Below are 20,058 nucleotides of genomic sequence, written 5' to 3' on the forward strand. Positions count from 1 at the left end.
CAATATGGTGTCCAACACACCAAAAGTATTGTCACCGATAGGAGCATCTCCCCTAGAGGTAGTAGCCCAGCCTTCTGGGTTAAGTGCTCGAACTGATGAAGTTCTAGCACAATCCTCCAAGGAAGCCAATGTGGCTTCCACCACCTTAAATGTATTGTCTCAGGCAGAATCTCTACCTGATTTGATGGAGATTGGAAAACAAGATCTTCCAAAGAGGAAAAGGTCCCCATCATCCTCACTTTCATCTAAGTCAGGTAAGTGCCCTACTACTCATGATCCTAAGGTTGACTCTTATAAAGATCCTAGAAAGAAAGAAAAGAAGAGTGGTGGCCTAGTAAAGCCTTCCATCTCCAGGCCTTACATGGCTTCATCTGAAAAGTCCCAAAAGACAAATGAGACAAAGAAAAATAATAACAAAAGATAATGTCTATCATCCAGTGGAATTGCAGAGGTCTAAGAACTAGCATTGAGCAAATAAAAACTTTAACCAGGGACTCAGACACGAAGGTAATTTGCCTACAGGAAACCAAGATCAGTGACAAACCATTTAATCCTGGACTCAATTATCATTTTTGTAGATCCCCTCCTTTGCAAGCTGCAAGAGCTCAAGGTGGTACAGGTTTTATTATTCACAAATCTGTAAAATTTGAAACAATCCCACTCAATACACCACTACAGGCATGTGCAGTTAGAACTCATATCGTGAAAAAAATTACTTTATGCTCGCTATATATTGAACCATCCTTAGAACTTTTCCTCTTAGATCATGCTGGTAATCCAAGAAGGCTTAGACTTTCTGACCTCCAAGACTTGATCAATCAGCTTCCTGCCCCTTTTATTTTAATGGGTGATTTTAATGCAAAGCATACTTTATGGGGTGGAAATGTGTGCGATAGATGGGGTAATCTTGTTGAAGAATTAATCGACAACAATGATGTAATACTAATGAATGATGGTTCTCCAACTAGGTATGATGAATTCCACAACTCTACATCAGCCATTGATTTGTCAATCTGTTCCTCATCCATTCGATTGGACTACCTTTGGTCAGTAAATGAACACCTACATGGCAGTGACCATTGGCCAATAATGTTAAATTATGTCCATAATCTTCCTTCTCAGTGTCCACCAAAATGGAAGATAGATGAGGCAGACTGGGCAGCTTATGAAAACTGTTCACACACTGATAAAGAATATGATGAATTTACATCTCCAGTGCATGCCTATCAACATCTTGAAAATATTATTGATGATAATGCTAGCAAGTTTATACCTAAAACATGCGGTTTAATCATCGCTCTGTAGTTCCTTGGTGGAGTAAAGAATGTGCCAACGCAAGAAAAGTGACCCGAACTTGCTTCAGAAGATACTTGAGGACAAACTATTTAGCAGATAGAATAGCATATCTCAGAGCCTGTGCCAAACAAAAAAGAATTTTTAAAAAAGCAAAGAGAGCATTTTGGAAGAAATATATATCTAATATTAATACCAAAACTCCCTCAAAGGAAATATGGGACAAGATTAGAAAACTTCAAGGTAAATTCGTCCCTAAGCCTCTACCAATATTAAGGGAAAATAATAGATATATATCTGACCCCAAAGATGTAGCAGAGGTTCTTGCTAAGCACTTTGCTCATGTATCAAGTGCTGACAACTATTCCCCAGCATTTCAACAAATTAGAGCATCAACATTTGTTCCTCCTGCTTCTTCAAATACTGAAGCTTTTAACCTGCCTTTTAGTATGGAGGAGATGCAAAATGCTATCTCCAGCTCTTCTTTAACTGCCCCAGGTGAGGATGGCATCCGGTATGAAATGATATCACATCTTCCAGTGGATACCAAGGAATTTTTATTAGAAACCTTTAATGGTCTATGGGCTTCCCATACATCTCCTGATTCCTGGCATACTTCAATTGTAATTCCAGGCCACAAGTCTGGTAAAGACCCAGAACTGCCATCTAGTTATAGGCCCATATCCTTGACCAGTTGCATATGCAAACTATTTGAGAGAATGATCAACAACAGACTTGTGTGGTATCTAGAATAAAAAAATCTTTTATCTAACAGACAGTTTGGTTTTAGGAAGAACCGAAGTACTCTAGACCCTTTGCTGATGTTATCAAGGGAAATTTCAAATGCTTTTTCTAACCAAAACCAGGTGGTGGGTGTCTTTTTTGACCTCGAAAAGGCATATGACACCACCTGGAGGGGTGGTATTTTAAAGCAATTGGCCTCGTGGGGTATAGGAGGACATATGTTCTCTTTTATTGAAGAATTTTTATCAAACCGCTCCATTAAAGTGATAGTAGGGTCAGAACTATCTTCATCCTACATGCAAGAAGAAGGTGTCCCCCAAGGCAGCGTATTGAGTGTGACCTTGTTTGCTGTTGCAATTAATAGTCTCATTAGTCACATACCTCCTGGCATACAAGGATCACTATTTGTCGATGACTTTGCAATTTATTGTAGTGGATCATCTGCACTACAAGCATGCCAAAATCTTCAAATTGCAATAAATGCTGCTTCCGCATGGGCAAATTCTCGCGGATTCATGTTTTCTCCTCAGAAGACCAAAGCCATTCGCTTTACTCGTACTCGTAAAAGGGAAGAGATCCCCACCCTTTTCTTAAATGATTGTATTTTGCCATATGAGGATAGTGTCAAGTTTCTTGGAGTCATTTTCGATAAGAAAATGACATTTGGTCCCCATATAAATGACCTATCTATCAGGGTTAAGAAGTCACTGAACATTCTGAAAGTGATATCGCATTTTGATTGGGGTGCTGATAGAACAACTTTGCTTAGAATTTATACATCTTTGTGTCTGAGCAAGTTAGACTATGCATGCCAAATATATGGGTCAGCTACAAAGACTTTACTTGGAAAACTTGATATTGTTCACAATGCTGGGCTTCGCATCTGCACAGGTGCTTACAGAACATCTCCCATTGACAGTCTCTATGTTGATTCTGGCATACCTCCCCTTTCCATTCGCAGAGAGGAGTTGAGTTTGAGGTTTTTAGCTAGGTCCCTTGCTGTGAGAAACAATCCTAACTGTAAATATGTTAGGGCGCCTTTAGATCGGGCTCCTAACAGATCTAGAGTGCCTAAGCCTTTGGAAGTACAGCTGAAAAATGATGCTAGAGAAGTAGGCTTGTTAACAGCACAGATAGCAGAGGTAGGATATCCCAAGTCTCCTCCTTGGTGTAATCCACCTGTTAAAGTATGTTTTACGGCAGGAGGGAAAAATACCTTACCTAGTAGGGTAATGAAAAGTGAGTTTTTAAATCATGCTGCTCAACATCATGGGAAACATGTTTTTACAGATGGCTCCAAATCGGCTGCAGGAGTTGGAAGTGCAGCTGTGGTGGGGGATATTGTTATTAGAAGGAAACTCCCATACTCTTGTTCAATTTTTACTGCTGAGCTGTACGCAATAATTCTCGCAGTCCATCATATTTTTAAAAATGGCAACCAAAATAGTTTTTATACAATTTTTACGGATTCCAATAGTGTTTTACTCTCATTAAAACAAATTATGCCAGGCCATCATCTAGTACAAGAGGTGCAGGACTGGTTAGTACTTCTGCAATCTAGGAAGAGTATCAGTGTTCACTTCTGTTGGGTCCCTGCCCATGTTGGGGTGGATGGGAATGAACAAGTAGATAAGGCAGCAAAGGAAGCTTCAGGGCTAAGTAATCCATCCCCCTTGAGTATTCCTTACAAAGATCTTAAAAGTGAGATTCATCTTTACTGTAAAAATAAGTGGCAAGCTCGATGGTCCGAACTGACCACCAATACAAAATTGAAACAAATCCACCCATTGGTGGATAAATGGTCATCTTGTAATTCTACAAGTAGAAGGGATACCATTATTTTAACTAGGCTGCGTATTGGCCATACACATGCAACGCACAATTATTTAATGAAGAGTGGGGAAGGGAGACAGGCCCCTCTTTGTAATACCTGTCAAGTGACAATGGATGTTAAACATATTTTAGTCGATTTATACAAAGTATTGGGTTATATTACGAGCTATAATTGATTTTATTAATTTATTTATTTATTTTACCCTTTTAATCCCTATTTATTTCACATCTAGATTTTATTGTATGAAAGTGTTACGATTTGTATTAAAGGTTAAAATGATACTAAATGGTGTGAGTGTACAGATATGATTGAATGATTTTCGTTATATAGCGCTGAATGGCCTTTGATGCCCCAGTGCCTGGCTTAATGCCTAAATCCCATATTCAATTCAATTCTTATTCAAAGGATGATGGTTTGTATAGGTGTAGGAACAAATCACAACTTTATTTGGGATAATTTGTACTTTCTATTACTATACTGTAAAAACCTGACTCTTTTAAGTTACACTTACTGCCCCAACTATTCTGCTCATTTGAGCAGGTGGGTGTCCCCCCCACCTATCTCCCACTAATTACCACACCTACCATGTTAAAGATTCAGTGGTTGCTCCAGCTTGCACTGAAGACATACTCATATTTAAAGGACTCAGGTTTTTAGTTTGGAAATACCAAAATTACTTTAAAAGTTTGATTTTTACTTACATATGTGAACCAGAATTTTATATCCAAATCCCACTTCAACAGTTTCACTGTGCTTCTTATGTTAAAAGAAAAATTATTGGCTAACATCAGACAGGTTGGCAGTACCATCACTTTTGCTTGCTAAATATCTTTTAACTACAGTACTTTGTTATCAAGTTTCAATGAACTTGTTCTACCTCATGCCAGATTACTCCAAAATCAAAGACTGGATAGTATGCCTTGGAAAATTGGTTTGTATTTCTTTGATGGAAAAAAATTACGGAACTTGAAAATTCTATAATCTTGATACAGGTGTATTATTATTCTTATGTATATAATTGTTTTGTTGAAAAAAAAAAAATGTTCATTTTTTCATTGCTAACCTTTTTCAGTTTTATATGTAAGTTGGTTGGTCCACTTGAACTTCACCATCTGTAAAATAATCATCTGAATAAGCCTCAACTTCTCATAAGTATGGAATCTCTGGCTGATGAGCCATCGGAGTCTAATGATGCTGCTAAAATTAAACCAGTAAGATTTTTACCTTTTAGTGTACTGATTTTTAACTTGTTCCTATATGAATAGAAACTATTGTTCCTCAATTGAAGTATGACTTCAGCGAAGCTGGAATAACTATTAAAATTTAATTAGGTAGTGAGAACCCTTGGCAGGTATCTGGGAAGCCTTGTCAATTGTCAGTCAGTGAGACTAGCGCTTTTGACTTTGGTCGCAAGCAGTACACAGATAGTTCTGCTACCTCTCAAATGTTCGGCTGTTTTAATTCGTTGCTTTCTCTTTCTAGTATAAATTAATAAGTATCCAGACATGCTGCTGTTTGGGCAAACTTGGATGGATAAATGAAGAGTGCAAGGATATGCAATTGTTTCTGGGTAAAGCTGCAAATGTTTGGCAGGTCTACTGTCTCTACAGTCCCCTGCTTTCCTCAGGTTCATTTTTTGTGAATACACTTAATGCCATCTTTTTCTGGTGAACCATGGTCCTGAATTTCATGGTGATCCTCAAAATGTGCTGTATTTTACCAAAAATCAACCTTTGATTGGAGCATGACATCAGCTAAGTGGGGACCAGCCATTAAACTTATAACCAGGTGGTGGGAAAGCACTACCCTCCTGCCAGGTAGAGCAATCTCACTTTGACTCTGGCCATGTACGAGTACTAACCTACTGTCTTTTTCTTTTTATGAATAGAACTTACCTGGCAGTTGTATATATATAGCTATAGTCTCTGATGTCCGGCAGAATTTTTCAAAACTCGCGGCAACTGCTGTGTGGTGGTTGTGCGGTTAGGTGGTTAACAACCCTCACAGGGTGGTACTTGGAATCATTCCCATTTTCTGTTCCTCAGATCATCTCTGCTGATTGGACTGACAACATCGTTGGTCCGCCATTGGAGTTTTTCGTTCGCTTTCCCTGTGTCGCTGTACCGGACTTATTCTTTGGTGAATTACATTGGCCTGGGGTTTGGCAATCGCTTTTGTATTTATTCTGTTACTACTTGTTTGTTTAATATGACTGATAAACTTCATTTTCGTGTTTGTATAAATGAAGAATGCAAGGTGAGGTTACCGAAAGTTTTGGTAGACCCTCACACTGTTTGTTTGGGTTGCAGGGGTTTTGATTGTACGCTTGATAAAAGGTGCAAGGAATGTGAGGTTTTAAGTGAGAAAAAATGGTTAGATATGAAGCGCTATGTGCGCAAGTTAGAGTTAAATAAAGCCAGGAGGGCTTTGGGATCTAAATCTAAATCTGCCAGTGAAGTTAGTTTAGATATTTCTATTGATCCATTAATTAATTCCTCTGTAGAAGTTGAACCTTCTCCTGAGGTAGTAACTCCTGCCCCTTCTACAGGAACGGTATCGACGGATGACCCTCAGTACGCCAGGATGGCGGCTGAGTTGAAGGCTATTAAAGACCAACTTTCAGCCTTGAAAGGTAAGAGTGAGAGTGTGATTAGTGCTAGTGAAAGGGCAGTGGAGGGCGACTGATAGAACTTGTCGCTACCCTAGGTCTAGACCTCTACCAAGCTCCCAGGACCAAGGGAGAAGGTACGTCGACGGCCGCAAGGGAGTAAGAGGTACGTATCCTCGGTCAGACTGTCTAGAGATCCTTTTCCTACAACAAGCGCTACTCGGCAGCCATCGCCTTCGGAACCGCAGGATCCAGCAGCAGTCGCGAAGTCTTTTATGACTGTTATGCAGAAGCAGCTGTTTTCTCTGGTACAAGCTTTTAGCCGTCCTTCCCCCCAGTCAGACAGACGTAAGGACGCCTCTTTACCTATTAAGAAATGGGCCTCTAAGAAGGAACGGAGTTCCTCTCCCAGGGAATCGCGGCGAGATTCGTCTAAGGCGCGGTACCGCGCTGCTTCTTCATCGACATGCCTCCAAAATGCTAGCGATTCTCGACATCAGGACGCGTCCGTCTCTCGCTTGAGATACCAGGACGATTCCAGCCTGCCTCTCCAGGATGCTTCCGCTTCGCGATGCCAGGACGAACGCAGCTCTCGGCGCAAGGATGCTTCCAGCTCTCGGCGCCAGGACCCATCCGCCTACCGCCTCGAGGACACTTCTAGCGCTTGGTGCCAGGACGCATGCGTTTCTCGCTGTCAGGACGCATCGCATTCAGCCCTCGCCAACTGGACGCATCCTACATTTGCTTCTCTCGTATGGAGGTGAACCTTCAGCCCAAAGGGACACTGAAGTGGAAGTAGGACAAGATCTTGAGGATGTTTCAGAGGATGAAGATAAACCTGCTAAAGCAGCTGGGGATTATAAGGTACTCTCTCGCTCCCTCCTTGAGCTTTATGGGGAGGAGTTTCAACCTGCTGCCCCTCGTTCTCCTCAATCGCAGTTTAGCAGGAAGAAAGCCAAAAAGCAGTCGGCTTTTGTCAAAATGAAGCTATCCATCCCTGCTAGGAAGGCTCTCGCTAGAGTTGATGACTGGCTGAAGGAGCGGAGGCAAGCGGTAAAGACCACCATCTCTTTTCCACCAGCTCGACTTGCATCTAAGGTGGGCATGTGGTACAAGACTGGAGAACCTCTGAGCCTGGGAGTGCCTGCCTCCTCCCAGGGGGCCTTCTCTGGTATTGTTGACTCTGCTAGGAGGCATGCCCTTAACTCGGCAAAGGTAATGTGGTCCATGTCTGAGCTTGACCACCTCGTCAAGGGGATTTTCCGAGCCTTCAAAGTCTTAATTTTTTTGGACTGGTCTCTAGGTACGCTGGCCAGGAAAACCGAACGACTGGAGGAAACAGAAGACCTTACTAGTATTATGGCATGCATGGACAAGGCTCTTAGGGACGGGTCAAATGAGTTGGATTCACTATTTTCGGCTGGAGTTTTGAAGAAGAGGGCCCTGTTATGTTCTTTCACTTCCGGAGCAGTGACGGTCGCGCAGAAGGCTGTGCTCCTTTACGCCCCTCTCTCGAAGCATCTTTTTCATGAGTCCCTTATGAGGGACATTACCCTTTCTCTTGTGCAAAAGGCCACACAAGACCTCCTGTCACTCTCTGCAAGAAAGCCTTTACCAGCGATTCCTTCATCTCTGAAAAGAGAGGAGAGGAAATTTCAGCAGCCCTTTCGAGGTAGAGCTCCTTCGAGAACGGACTTCAGGGGAAGAAGGCAGGAGACGGGTGGTAGAACGATAGAGGTTCGTTCAGATCCAACTCCAAGAAGTGAAGTTCAAGTCCTCCAGACAGCGGTATGAGCAAGACTGTCACTTTTTTGGCAGGCTTGGAAGAAAAGAGGGGCGGACGCCTGATCCCTCTCGGTGATCAAGGAGGGATACAAGATCCCCCTCTTGAAGAAGCCTCCGCTTTCAAATACTTCTCTAGCCTTAGTGGCTCAGTACTTGGATGCAGTGAAACAAAGGGCCCTACTAGATCTGGTGGACCAGATGCTGGAGAAGGGAGCAATAGAACCAGTTCTGGAACTATCCTCCTCAGGTTTCTACAATCACCTGTTTCTGGTACCCAAGAATTCGGGTGGATGGAGACCCGTTCTGGATGTCAGCTCTCTGAACGTCTTTGTGGAAAAGACAAAATTTACCATGGAGACGACTCAGTTGGTGTTGGCAGCAGTACGTCCAGGGGACTGGCTGGTGTCTCTGAATTTACAGGATGCTCATTTTCACATCCCCATCCATCCGACTTCAAGGAAGTACCTGAGATTCATGATCCAGGGCAAGTGTTTCCAGTTCAAGACCCCTTGCTTCGGCCTCAGCACTGCTCCTCAAGTCTTCACCAGAGTAATGGCGAACGTGGCAGGATGGCTTCATCAAGAGGGGATAAGAGTATCTCTATATAGGTAGTAGGTTGGCCAGGGCACCAGCCGCCCGTTGAGATACTACCGCTAGAGAGAGGGGGTCCTTTGACTGGCCAGACAGTACCATATTGGATCCTTCTCTCTGGTTACGGTTCTTTCCCTTTGCCTACACAGACAACGAATAGTCTGGCCTATTCTTTACAGATTCTCCTCTGTCCTCATACACCTGACAACACTGAGATTACTAAACAATTCTTCTTCACCCTAGGGGTTAACTACGGCAATGTAATTGTTCAGTGGCTACTTTCCTCTTGGTAAGGGTAGAAGAGACTCTTTAGCTATGGTAAGCAGCTCTTCTAGGAGAAGGACACTCCAAAATCAAACCATTGTTCTCTAGTCTTGGGTAGTGCTATAGCCTCTGTACCATGGCCTTCCACTGTCTTGGGTTAGAGTTCTCTTGCTTGAGGGTACACTCAGGCACACTGTTGTATCTAGTTTCTCTTTCTCTTGTTTTGTTGAAGTTTTTATTGTTTATATAGGAAATATTTATTTAAATGTTACTATTCTTAAAATATTTTATTTTTCCTTGTTTCCTTTCCTCACTGAGCTATTTTCCCTGTTGGGGCCCCTGGGCTTATAGCATCCTGCTTTTCCAACTAGGGTTGTAGCTTAGCATTTAATAATAATAATAATAATAATAATATATCTGGACGACTAGTTTATAAGATCCTGATCGAAAGAGAAATGTCTGGAGGACCTACGCAAGACTTTCATGATGGCTCAAGAACTGGGTCTCGTCATTAACAAAAAGAAATCTCAGACCGAACCGAGTCAGACTATTTTTTATTTGGGGATAGTTCTGGACTCGGTTCGTTTTCGGGCTTCTCCCTCCCAGGAGAGGCAGACCAGGTGCCTCGAGAAGGTTCAAGAATTCTTGGAGAGACAGAAGTGCTCAGCGAGGGATTGGATGAGTATGCTGGGAACCCTCTCCTCGCTCGAACAGTTTGTCTCTTTGGGAAGACTGCACCTTAGACCTCTTCAACACTTCCTATCAAGAGTGTGGAACAGGAAGACTCAGGAGGACTCCTTTTCCTTCCTTATTCCAGCAGAGATCAAGGGTCATCTGATTTGGTGGCTGGATCCAGCTTTGTTAGAAGGAATCTCCCTGTGCAGGAAGAACCCAGACCTAGTGTTGTTCTCAAACGCTTCGGAGTCAGGATGGGGAGCAACACTAAGAAGCAAGGAGGTCTCAGGCTCTTGGGAAAAGGAACAAACCGGATGGCACATCAACAGGAAAGAGTTGATGGCCATTCTGTTAGCACTGAAGGCCTTTAAAGATTCATGGTCGGGGAGGATAGTGGAGGTCGGTTCGGACAACACCACGGCTCTATCTTACATCAGAAAGCAAGGGGGAACTCACTGTCTGTCTCTGTTCGAAAGAGCAAAAGAGCTCCTTCTGTGGTTGAAGGAGAACAATGTAGGACTTCTTACAAGATTCATGCAGGGACACCGAGGAATGTAAGAGCAGACATGCTCAGCAGGAAAGGGCAAGTTCTTCCCACGGAATGGACACTCAACCACCAGGTCTGTCAGTGTCTGTGGAAGTTATGGGGGAGACCTTTAATAAACCTTTTCGCCTCCAACCAAAACAAAAGGATCCCTAACTACAGCTCTCTAGTCCCGGACGAGGAGGCAATAGCAGTAGACGCCTTCTTGATGGACTGGACGGGGATGGACACCTATGCGTTCCCCCAGTTCACGATCATCAATCTGGTCGTCAGGAAATTCGCTCTCCTCAAATCCGGAAGAATGATCCTAGTAGCTCCATTCTGGCTAGCAAGAGAATGGTTCACAGAAGTGGTGGACATGTTGGTGGACTCTCTAAGAAGCCTGCCTCCAAGATCAAAGCTTCTCAAACAGCCCCACTTTGAGAGGTATCATCAAAACCCCCTCGCTCTTCAACTGACTGCCTTCAGACTATCGAGAAGCTTGTCAGAGCGAGAGGTTTTTCTGCGCAAGCTGCAAGAGCTATCGCCAGAGCGAGGAGGGTCTCTTCGCAAAGAGTCTACCAACCTAAGTGGGAAACCTTTAGAGCTTGGTGTAAGCAGCACAAAGCTTCCTCAACCACTTACCTCTGTGAGCCAAATAGCTGATTTTTTGTTGTCCCTCAGACACGATGCTAAACTAGCCGTATCCACGATTAAAGGATTTAGGAGTATGCTCTCAGCTGTCTGTAGGCACAGAGGCATAGATTTAACTCAGAATAAAGACTTGCAAGATCTCGTGAAGTCTTTTGAGACAACTAAGCAGGCTCAGTTAAGACCCCCAGCTTGGAATCTGGTTGTGGTTCTGAAGTTCCTATGCACCAACAAGTTTGAACCCATCTCTCAAGCGTCTCTTAGAGATGCTACTAAGAAAACCCTCTTCCTGATGGCTCTGGCCACAGCAAGAAGGATCAGTGAAGTTCATGCTATTGAGAAGCAAGTGGGCTTTAACCAGAATGGAGCAGTATGTGTGTTGAGGATTGACTTCCTCGCCAAGAATGAAAATCCCTCAAAACCCTGGCCGAGGACTTTTGAGGTTCCTAACCTCACTAATGTGGTGGGCCAAGAGCAGGAGAGGCTCCTCTGCCCAGTTAGAGCCCTCAGAGCATATTTATCTCATACTAAGAATGTTAGAGGCGCATCTAATTCCTTATGGTGCTCAGTGAAAGATCCGCAAAAGCCCCTTTCAAAGAATGCTTTATCATTCTTCCTGAGGAAACAATAAGAGAAGCTCACCTCTTGTGTGAGGAGGAGAACTTCGGTCTTTTGAAAGTAAGGGCTCACGAGGTGAGAGTTATCGCTACTTCACTGGCATATCGTAAGAATATGTCAGTTAGACAGATTATGGATGCAACGTTCTGGAGAAGCAACTCTGTGTTCGCCTCTCATTACCTGAGAGAGGTAAGAGTGGATTATGAAAGGTGTTACACCTTGGGCCCATACGTAGCTACGGCTTCTGTATTAGGCAAAGGAGTACTACCTCCCCTCAACCTTAATTTTTATATGCCTGTGTTTGGGTGTTGGTTTTTATGGTTGTCTGACTGTGACGTGTGGTACAGTACCCTCAGTTTAGCTAGATAGTTTATATCTATTCTGCAAGGTTAGGTTGTTAGTTTGAGTAAGGTTGCAGTTTTTAAAAAAAGGGGGCATAGGTAGTGCTGAAGTGTAGTCAAGTTGTTGGTCTCACCCCGTTTGACAGACTCGATTGAGTTGTTTCAGCATGACAGGTCCACTCCTGGCTGACACTCCTAAGGGAAAGCGACTCAAGAGGCAGGAACCTTTGAAATCAGCTACCTTAGCAGGTAAGGAATCAAGGTGTTTTTTCTCCTAAAACTTATTGTTATTTTCCCAACGATATTAGCTGTTTGTCACCCTCCTCCAAATGTGTGAATCAGCTATATATATATATAACTGCCAGGTAAGTTCTCTTCATAAAAATGGAGTTTTCATGATAAAACAAAGTTTTATGAATACTTAACTGGCAGTTATATATATATTTTTGAACATTTAAACTTACCCGCTGGTTATATAATAATAGCTTTATTCTTCTGTCCAGCAGAAATTCAAAACTCGCAGCAATCGCATAGATATGCCAGGTAAACACCAGCGCCACTACGGAGCTAGGTCGAACTATCCCTCCTAGTATCAGATTTTCTTCTGCCGTCACACTGGCAACATAGAAAGAAAATTACTCGGGTTTAACCTGGATTTTAGCAGTATATTGGTGATGTACACTTGTTATGAGTTTAGCATTCGCTTATTAGGTTTTTGTTTTATATTTTATCGCTATGTTATAGCTTAAAGGGTAGGATTAAATATTTTTCAACCTATTTTTAACTAATGAAAGCATTATGGCGATAGGTAAACATCTCGCCTCATCGATGACGTCATAGTCATATGACGTAAGCTTGAGTATGACTTGCATTTTCTTTCTTTTTCTACAAAGAATGATAAGTTAATACTATCTTACAAAGTATCTAGTTATATAAAATAAAAGGATTATGTTATTTTAAGGAAAGTTTTGTCCTTTTGGTATGCTTTCTTTGGATAATCTCCGATCTGTTTTAAAGATTATCTAGCGATCATTTTTATTTATGCTACACAGTCCTCAGTCTATCGTTACAGTATTACTCTTTGTATCGATATTTATGTAAAGTACATTTTTCTTTAAAAACTAAAGTTTTTGAGTTATATTAGATAAAAGGAATATGTCATTTTCCAATTATATTGGTCCTTTTAGTATTTTTTCTTCAGCTAATCTGTTTACAAAGATTAAAGAAAATTAGCGTTCAGTTAATTTTTATATGATGTATTCATGACAATTGATATAGTCTCACGATTCTTTGTATCGTTGTTTACTTGTTCGTTTTTGGAATACTAAATTTTTTCGTATAATATTTATAAATGTTCCAATTGTTAAATGTGACTATTCGTCTTTCATTGGAACCCCTTAATAATAAGGGTTGGTTTAAATATATAGATATATTCTTTATTCCTATATCTATTCATTTAATATGTTAAGTATTTTATATAAAATATTTTGTTACATTTTATATGGGATTCAGTGACTATTGCATTCTCATACAAGCCCTTGACAGCATAGTAAAATCTCCCTCTACGGGCGTGTATACTTTTGGTTTTATACCAAAGAGTTAAAAATGCAAATTTTTAGTGCTAAATTAGTGCATTGAATTTCATTCAATACATTGGAGGGTGCTTCTGTTCAGAACTGTCGTTATCCTAGCCTTAGACCTCTTTCAAGTTCGTGGACCCATGGGAGAAGTAAAGTCGAGCGGCGAAGGGAAGCGAGAGGCAAAGCCTGGCGCCTACCTTCTTGTAAGACCCAAGCAGAAGTCCCCTCGAGCGTTTTCTGTTGACGATCCCGAGAACGCTCGCCCTCGCCATAGGTAAGGTGAGGTAATAGTGTTTTCTAACGTTAAGCGATGGCACGCATCAGGCGCGAAGCTGAAAACAAAAAATTAGATTCATTCTTGACAGGTAATGAGCATTCAAATGTTCTTACCTTTTAAAAAAAGCTGAACTTGATGGCGCGTGCCAAGCAGCTGAGCATGATGGCGCTAGCCAGGTGGCTGAGCATGGCGCCTCGCGCCAAGCTGAACGTGACGCTCTGCGCTAAGCTGAGCATGACGCCTCGCGCCAAGCTGAACGTGATGCCTCGTGCCAAGCTGAGTGTGATGCCTCGCGCCAAGCTGAGCGTGACAACAACAGAGCGTTGGTCATCAAGCGTTCAGTAAGGCTAGCTACTAACGCTGCTGTAAGAGTTTGATACGATGTTTGTAACTTAGTGCAAATTCTTGGTTTCTCTTGTTTGATGATCTACCGTTCTAGACGCGATCGGCATAGTTCCGAGCGTCTGAATCGCGAGCGTTTTTTAATGGCAAGCGTTATTTTTCTGAAAGTCACGTGGCGCTGAGCATCAAGAGTTTGCATGACATCAAGTAGAACTTGATGTCTACATGGCCATGAGTGTCTAGCGTTGGAACATTGTTACGCCAGGCGCTATATTAAGAAATAAATAGTAACTAGAAAGATCTTATGTTCTCAGACCAAGGCCTGCTTGAACTAATTCTTGGTTGGGAGAGCGAGAATTAAACCTCTAAAGCATTGAGGTCAGAATTCAGAACCTTGAGTTGACTCCTTGGAAACAAGACATCTCTACCTAGGTTAGAGACTTGTAGGAGGAAGGGAGTGACTTTCAGAAACTCGTGAGAGTTTTTTCTGAAGAGTTTCCATTTTATTTTGTTCCTACTGCAACTCGTTCCGCCTTCAGAGTTTTTCACTAAGAAAGACGTCAAAGGAGTCACTGTTTACAATTTTCATCATTATTACTGGCCAAGCTACAACCCTAGTTGGAAAAGCAGGATGCTATAGGCCTAAGGGCTCCAATAGGGAAAAGTAGCTCAGTGAGGAAAGGAAATAAGGAAATAAATAAATGATGAGAATAAATTAACAATAAATCATTCTGAGAAAAGTAACAAAATAAAAAAGACAGTACTGATAGGGCAGTGCTATAGCGCATCCTCAATGCAGCATACAGAACCTAACTGCAGATGTTGGTGCAGCAGCACTTCCAGCTGCAACAGCAGGAATTGCATTAGGGCTTTTGTAAGAGAAGGCAGTGCCCCTTTTTTGCTGCATACGTCCTGTCAGGATGTTAGAAGTTGGCAAAGCTTTAGTTCAGGCTGGTAAGGATCTTGTTCCTTAGTCTAGTGTTACGGTACAGGCACCGCCACTTCCGCCAGACTGTATTCTGTCTGCTGAAATGTGGAGCATTATGTAAGCGTTATGTAAGCAATGAGGAAGGCGAGTTTGCGATCAAAGTTTTCTACACCGGTGTCACCTAATGTTGATCCTATTTGGACTATGCTGCTGGCATCTTTTATACACTCTTGTCAGCTTGCTGTTAGCAAAGCGATGGTTCGTCATGATTCTTATTAGGACGCGTTATCGCACAGGCGGCCTACCAGCAAGCTAAATGTTGAACAGCGTGATAAGGCTTCTATATCCCATTGAGTGTCTGCTTCTCTTGATACCAGATATCAATCGGCCAAGCGTGTCATCGAGCGTTTACCTTCCAAGCGCGGCGACGATCGCTAGGCAGCTAAGCGCAGCATTGGGCATCAAGCTGAACGTGACGTCGAACAACAAGCTCGTGACGTCGAACGTCAAACAAACCGTGACGTCCAACGTCAGTCACATACTGTTCAAGCTACGTCCAGAGGACAAAAGTTCTCTATGGAGACTCATAAGACTATGCTTGCAGCAGTGAAGAAGGTCCACTGGATGATCTCTTTAGATCTCCAGGATGCTTACTTCTACTTCCCCATTCATCCGAACTTCAAGCTACCGGGAGGTTTGTTTATGGGAGGAAGTTGTCCAGTTTTGAGTTCTTTGCTTCGGGCTAAGCACCACCCCTCAAATAGAGGGTGCGCCTGTGAGGACATATCGTTGTTTCCTATCCTTAGACCTCTTCCAAGGAATGTCGAATTGAAACTTCTTCCAGCTCCCTTTTCCCGGAGAGAAAAAATATCGAACGATAAAGGAAATGAGAGGCTTTAGCTCCCGAGTAGTCGCCTACTCGAGCATACCTTTTGACGCCTCACAGGTCTCTCAGCTTCATCATAGGAAAGGTGAGGTGAAAGCGTCGTCTTCAGATGACTCAGCACCCAGACGAGGCTGGCATCAACTTCCAGACTTCTAAACAGGAAGATGGACACGGTCAATCACCGTCTTTTCTTGACATCGCAAGCTTCTGGTTTTAGTCTTTCGAACAGTTCTGAGCGTTTTTTCTTTCTACCAAAGAAAAACTCTCCCACCAAACATCCTTTTAGGATGTCAGCAACTGTCAAATAACGTCCAACTCTCTCAATTGCAGAAAAGTTGTCTGAGCCTAGCATGGCTTCAGTTCTTGCTCCTTCTCCACCATCAAACTGGTTATCGTCTTCTGGAAGCTCTGCATGTTTTTTAAACGGTGTAGAAAGAGTTTGACCCTATTTTTATTACGCTACTAGATTTGCAACAGATGCTCTCTTCGCTCATGCTAGTTTGTCGGCCTGCATACAACAAGAGAGTAGCAGACCTGGATCTTGAGTGTCAGGTAACTTCAGTCCTGTTGGTTCTCAAGGGGTACGAGAAGCTAGTACTAAACAAAGTAATACAAATCAATGCAGACAATACCACAGCTTTGGCCTACATAGCGAAACAAGGGGGAACGCATTCGAGGCCGCTTTACGAGATAGCAAGAACTCTTCTCGTTTGGGCACATCAGAGAAAGATATCCCTGTTGACAATATTCAGTCAAGGGGAAAAGATGTGAGGGCAGACAGCCTCAGCAGGAGGAATCAAGTTCTCTCCACAGAGTGGACACTGCATCTAGATGTATATAAGAAACTTTGGCGGATTTGGGGCCGCCCTCTCATAGATCTATTCGCGACCTCAAAAACCAAAAGCTTAGAGAATTATTGCTCCCCAGTTCCGGATCTCGAAGCGTCACACATAGACGCGTTCCTGATGGACTGGTCACACCTAGACGTGTACGCTTTCCCTCCATTGAAAGTGCTGTACAAAGTACTACAAAAGTTTGTGTCTCATGAGGGAACCAGATTGACGTTAATAGCCCCCTTCTGGCCGTCAAGAGGTTGGTTCACAGAGGTACTGGAATGGATGGTGGATGTTCCAAGAAGCTTGCCATTGAGAATAGATCTTCTCAGACAACCCCACTTGGCAAGAAACCATCTAATTCTCCAGGCTCTACGTCTGACTGCCTTAGATTATTGAAAAACTCGCAAGATCTAGAGGATTTTCGAAGGAAACAGCCAGGGCTATTGCTAGAGCAAGAAGAACTTCTACTATCAGGGTGTACCAATCCAAGTGGGAAGTTTTTAGAGCATGGTGGAAAGCTAACTCAGTTTCTTCATCCAGTACCTCTATAGTTCAAATTGCCAATTTCTTTTTAGAGCTTAGAAGAAGGCACAATTTCTCCTCCTCAACCATTAAAGGATACAGGAGTATGTTAGCAACGATCTTCAGGCATAGACATTTAGACCTCACGAAAAACAATGACCTTCGGGATCTCCTTAGATCCTTTGAAACCTCTAAGAAATGTCATCAGGATTCACCAGCCTGGAATTTAGACGTAGTTTTAAAATTTCTTATGAGTGACAGATTCGAATGTTTGAATTCTGCTTCTTTTAAAGATCTGATTTTAAGACTTTATTTTTAGTTAGCTTAGCAACAGCTGAAAGGGTCAGTGAAGTTCATGCTTATAGCAAAAACATTGTCTTTAGAAACGGCAAAGCTATATGCTTCCTGCAGCTTGAATTTCTAGCCAAGAACGAATGTCCTCACCCATGGCCAAAATCTTTCAAAATTGCTAACCTCTCTGATTTGGTGGGTGAGGAGCTGGAGAAGGTTCTTTGACCTATTAGAGCACTAAGGTTCTATTTAGACAGAACTAAATGTTTAAAAGGCAATCAGAAGCGCTTTGGTGTGCAGTCAAAAAGCCTGCTTTACCTATGTCTAAAAATGCCTTATCATATTTCATAAGACTTTTGATTAAGGGGGCCGTCCGCCATGGGTTTTTGACATAACAACTTTCAGAAATCGAAAATCGTTTATTGCTTCTATGTATGCATAAACATATCGTACATGCTCCCCAGAAGTTTCAGCCAATTATTTTTACAAATAACGAAGATATAGCGGTCTTTAAATGATGACGTCATCCTTACTGTGTCGTCTGCATGACTGAGTTTGAAAAAATCGTCTTGGTGTGTTATTTTTGCATATCTATAGCGATTTTTCACTTATGTTTTGAACTATCGTACGTATGGCAGAAATGGGAGGCACTGGTAGAAAGTAGTTGAACGAATTCTACTCCTCAGAGAACTGAAGCCAAAGTTTCCAAACACTTACAGAAATTATAATGCATGCGTTTGTTTACTGGAAGTTCGTATGTAGATCGTTTTCACAACGTCCTCGGGAACTTTATAGCAAGGCCAATGTTACCTAAGGTCATAAAATGAACAAATAGTCAATAATTTTTCCAAACAATGAAGATATAGCGGTCTTTAAATGATGACGTCATCCTAACTGCGTCTTCTATCTGACTGAGTTTGAGAGAATCGTAGTTCTCTCTCTCTCTCTCTCTCTCTCTCTCTCTCTCTCTCTCTCTCTCTCTCTTGAATTATCTAAAACTGACATTTATACAAATACTATAATTCTCTCTCTCTCTCTCTCTCTCTCTCTCTCTCTCTCTCTCTCTCTCTCTCTCTCTCTCTCTCTCTCTCTCTCTCTCTCTCTCTCTCTCTCTCTCTAATTTCGCATGTAGATTGTGCTTTCATAACATCCTCGAAAACTTTATAGCAATCGCAATGTTACCTAAGGTCATAAAAAGAAAAAATAATCTTATCATTTTTCCAAACAATAATGATATAGCGGTCTTTAAATTATGACGTCATACTTACTGTCGTCTGCATGACTGAGTTTGACAGAATCGCAGTTATTTTTATTTTTGCATCTCTCTCTCTCTCTCTCTCTCTCTCTCTCTCTCTCTCTCTCTCTCTCTCTCTCTCTCTCTCTCTCTCTCAAATTATTCAAAGCTGCCATTTATACAAATTATATAATATCAATGTTCAACTCTCTTAGAATCAAATAATGGTTGATCTCTCTCTCTCTCTCTCTCTCTCTCTCTCTCTCTCTCTCTCTCTCTCTCTCTCTCTCTCTCTCTCTATTTGAACTGCCATCTACAGTATATCAACCAAATGTTATCACTCCAAAATTAAATTCATGCGCTCTCTCTCTCTCTCTCTCTCTCTCTCTCTCTCTCTCTCTCTCTCTCTCTCTCTCTCTCTCTCTCTCTCTCTCTCTCTCTCTCTCTTTTACTCTTATGTTTCGATATATCGTACTTCTGGCAGAAATGAAAGGCATTGGTAGAGGGTAGCTAAATGAAAACTACCAGTTACGAGAACATCAGCAAAGTTTCCAAAGATATATAGAAACTATAATGCATGTGTTTATTTACCTGAAGTTCGTATGTAGATTGTGCTTTCACAACGTCTAATGGAACTTTATAGCAATGCCAATGTTACATATGGTGATAGAAAGAACATAAAGTAAGCGGAGAACAAAAAAAAAGAACCAAGAAAGAGGGAAACGTGAATAAGAGTAAAAGCTGAAACCTGCTAACTAAAACACTGGCAACAATAAGAGATCGCTGGCAACTCGTAACATAGGAATAGTAAACTGAGGGTTCAAATACCTGGTTTAGGGTGCATTTATGTACGAATAAACAATAAAAGTTATCATAATAATATTATCTTGATTTCTTTAAGAAAAGAAGCGAAAATTTGTTGCAAATCTTTGGGAGCTCATAACTCAAAAACATACTTATTCACACATAGGTACATTTTTCTCACTTATTTGTTGTTTGATATTAGAGAGAAAGATATCATTGAAAAGAATAATAAAATTCCCACAATTCTGTCTGACAGAATTTTGATTTTCTTTTTATATTTTTTTTCACGATTATTTTCCGTCTAGACGAGGAAAAAAAAATATTCATTAAAAAAAGATAAAAAGGAAAATAAAAATTCTGTCTGACAGAATTGTTCGGTTGATAGAGTAGTTTTTATGGTGTAAGTTTCAATACAATTGATATTATAGTAG

The 20,058-nt window shown here is 41.7% G+C and overlaps 1 protein-coding gene across 3 annotated transcripts in view; it reads left to right on the top strand.

Moving 5' to 3' along the window:
* The window catches only part of LOC137642147 (ATP-binding cassette sub-family C member 5-like), a 399,142-nt gene that overhangs the window by 51,868 nt on the left and 327,216 nt on the right, over positions 1–20,058 (top strand). For all 3 annotated transcript variants that reach the window (XM_068374687.1, XM_068374685.1, XM_068374686.1), the window contains exon 2: positions 4,944–5,082. In XM_068374687.1, coding sequence (XP_068230788.1) covers positions 5,026–5,082 — 57 coding nt within the window. In that variant the 5' untranslated portion in view covers positions 4,944–5,025. The remainder of the gene's footprint in view (positions 1–4,943; positions 5,083–20,058) is intronic.

The sequence above is a fragment of the Palaemon carinicauda genome, chromosome 6 (assembly GCF_036898095.1).
Source record: "Palaemon carinicauda isolate YSFRI2023 chromosome 6, ASM3689809v2, whole genome shotgun sequence".
Taxonomy (NCBI): Eukaryota; Metazoa; Arthropoda; class Malacostraca; order Decapoda; family Palaemonidae; genus Palaemon; species Palaemon carinicauda.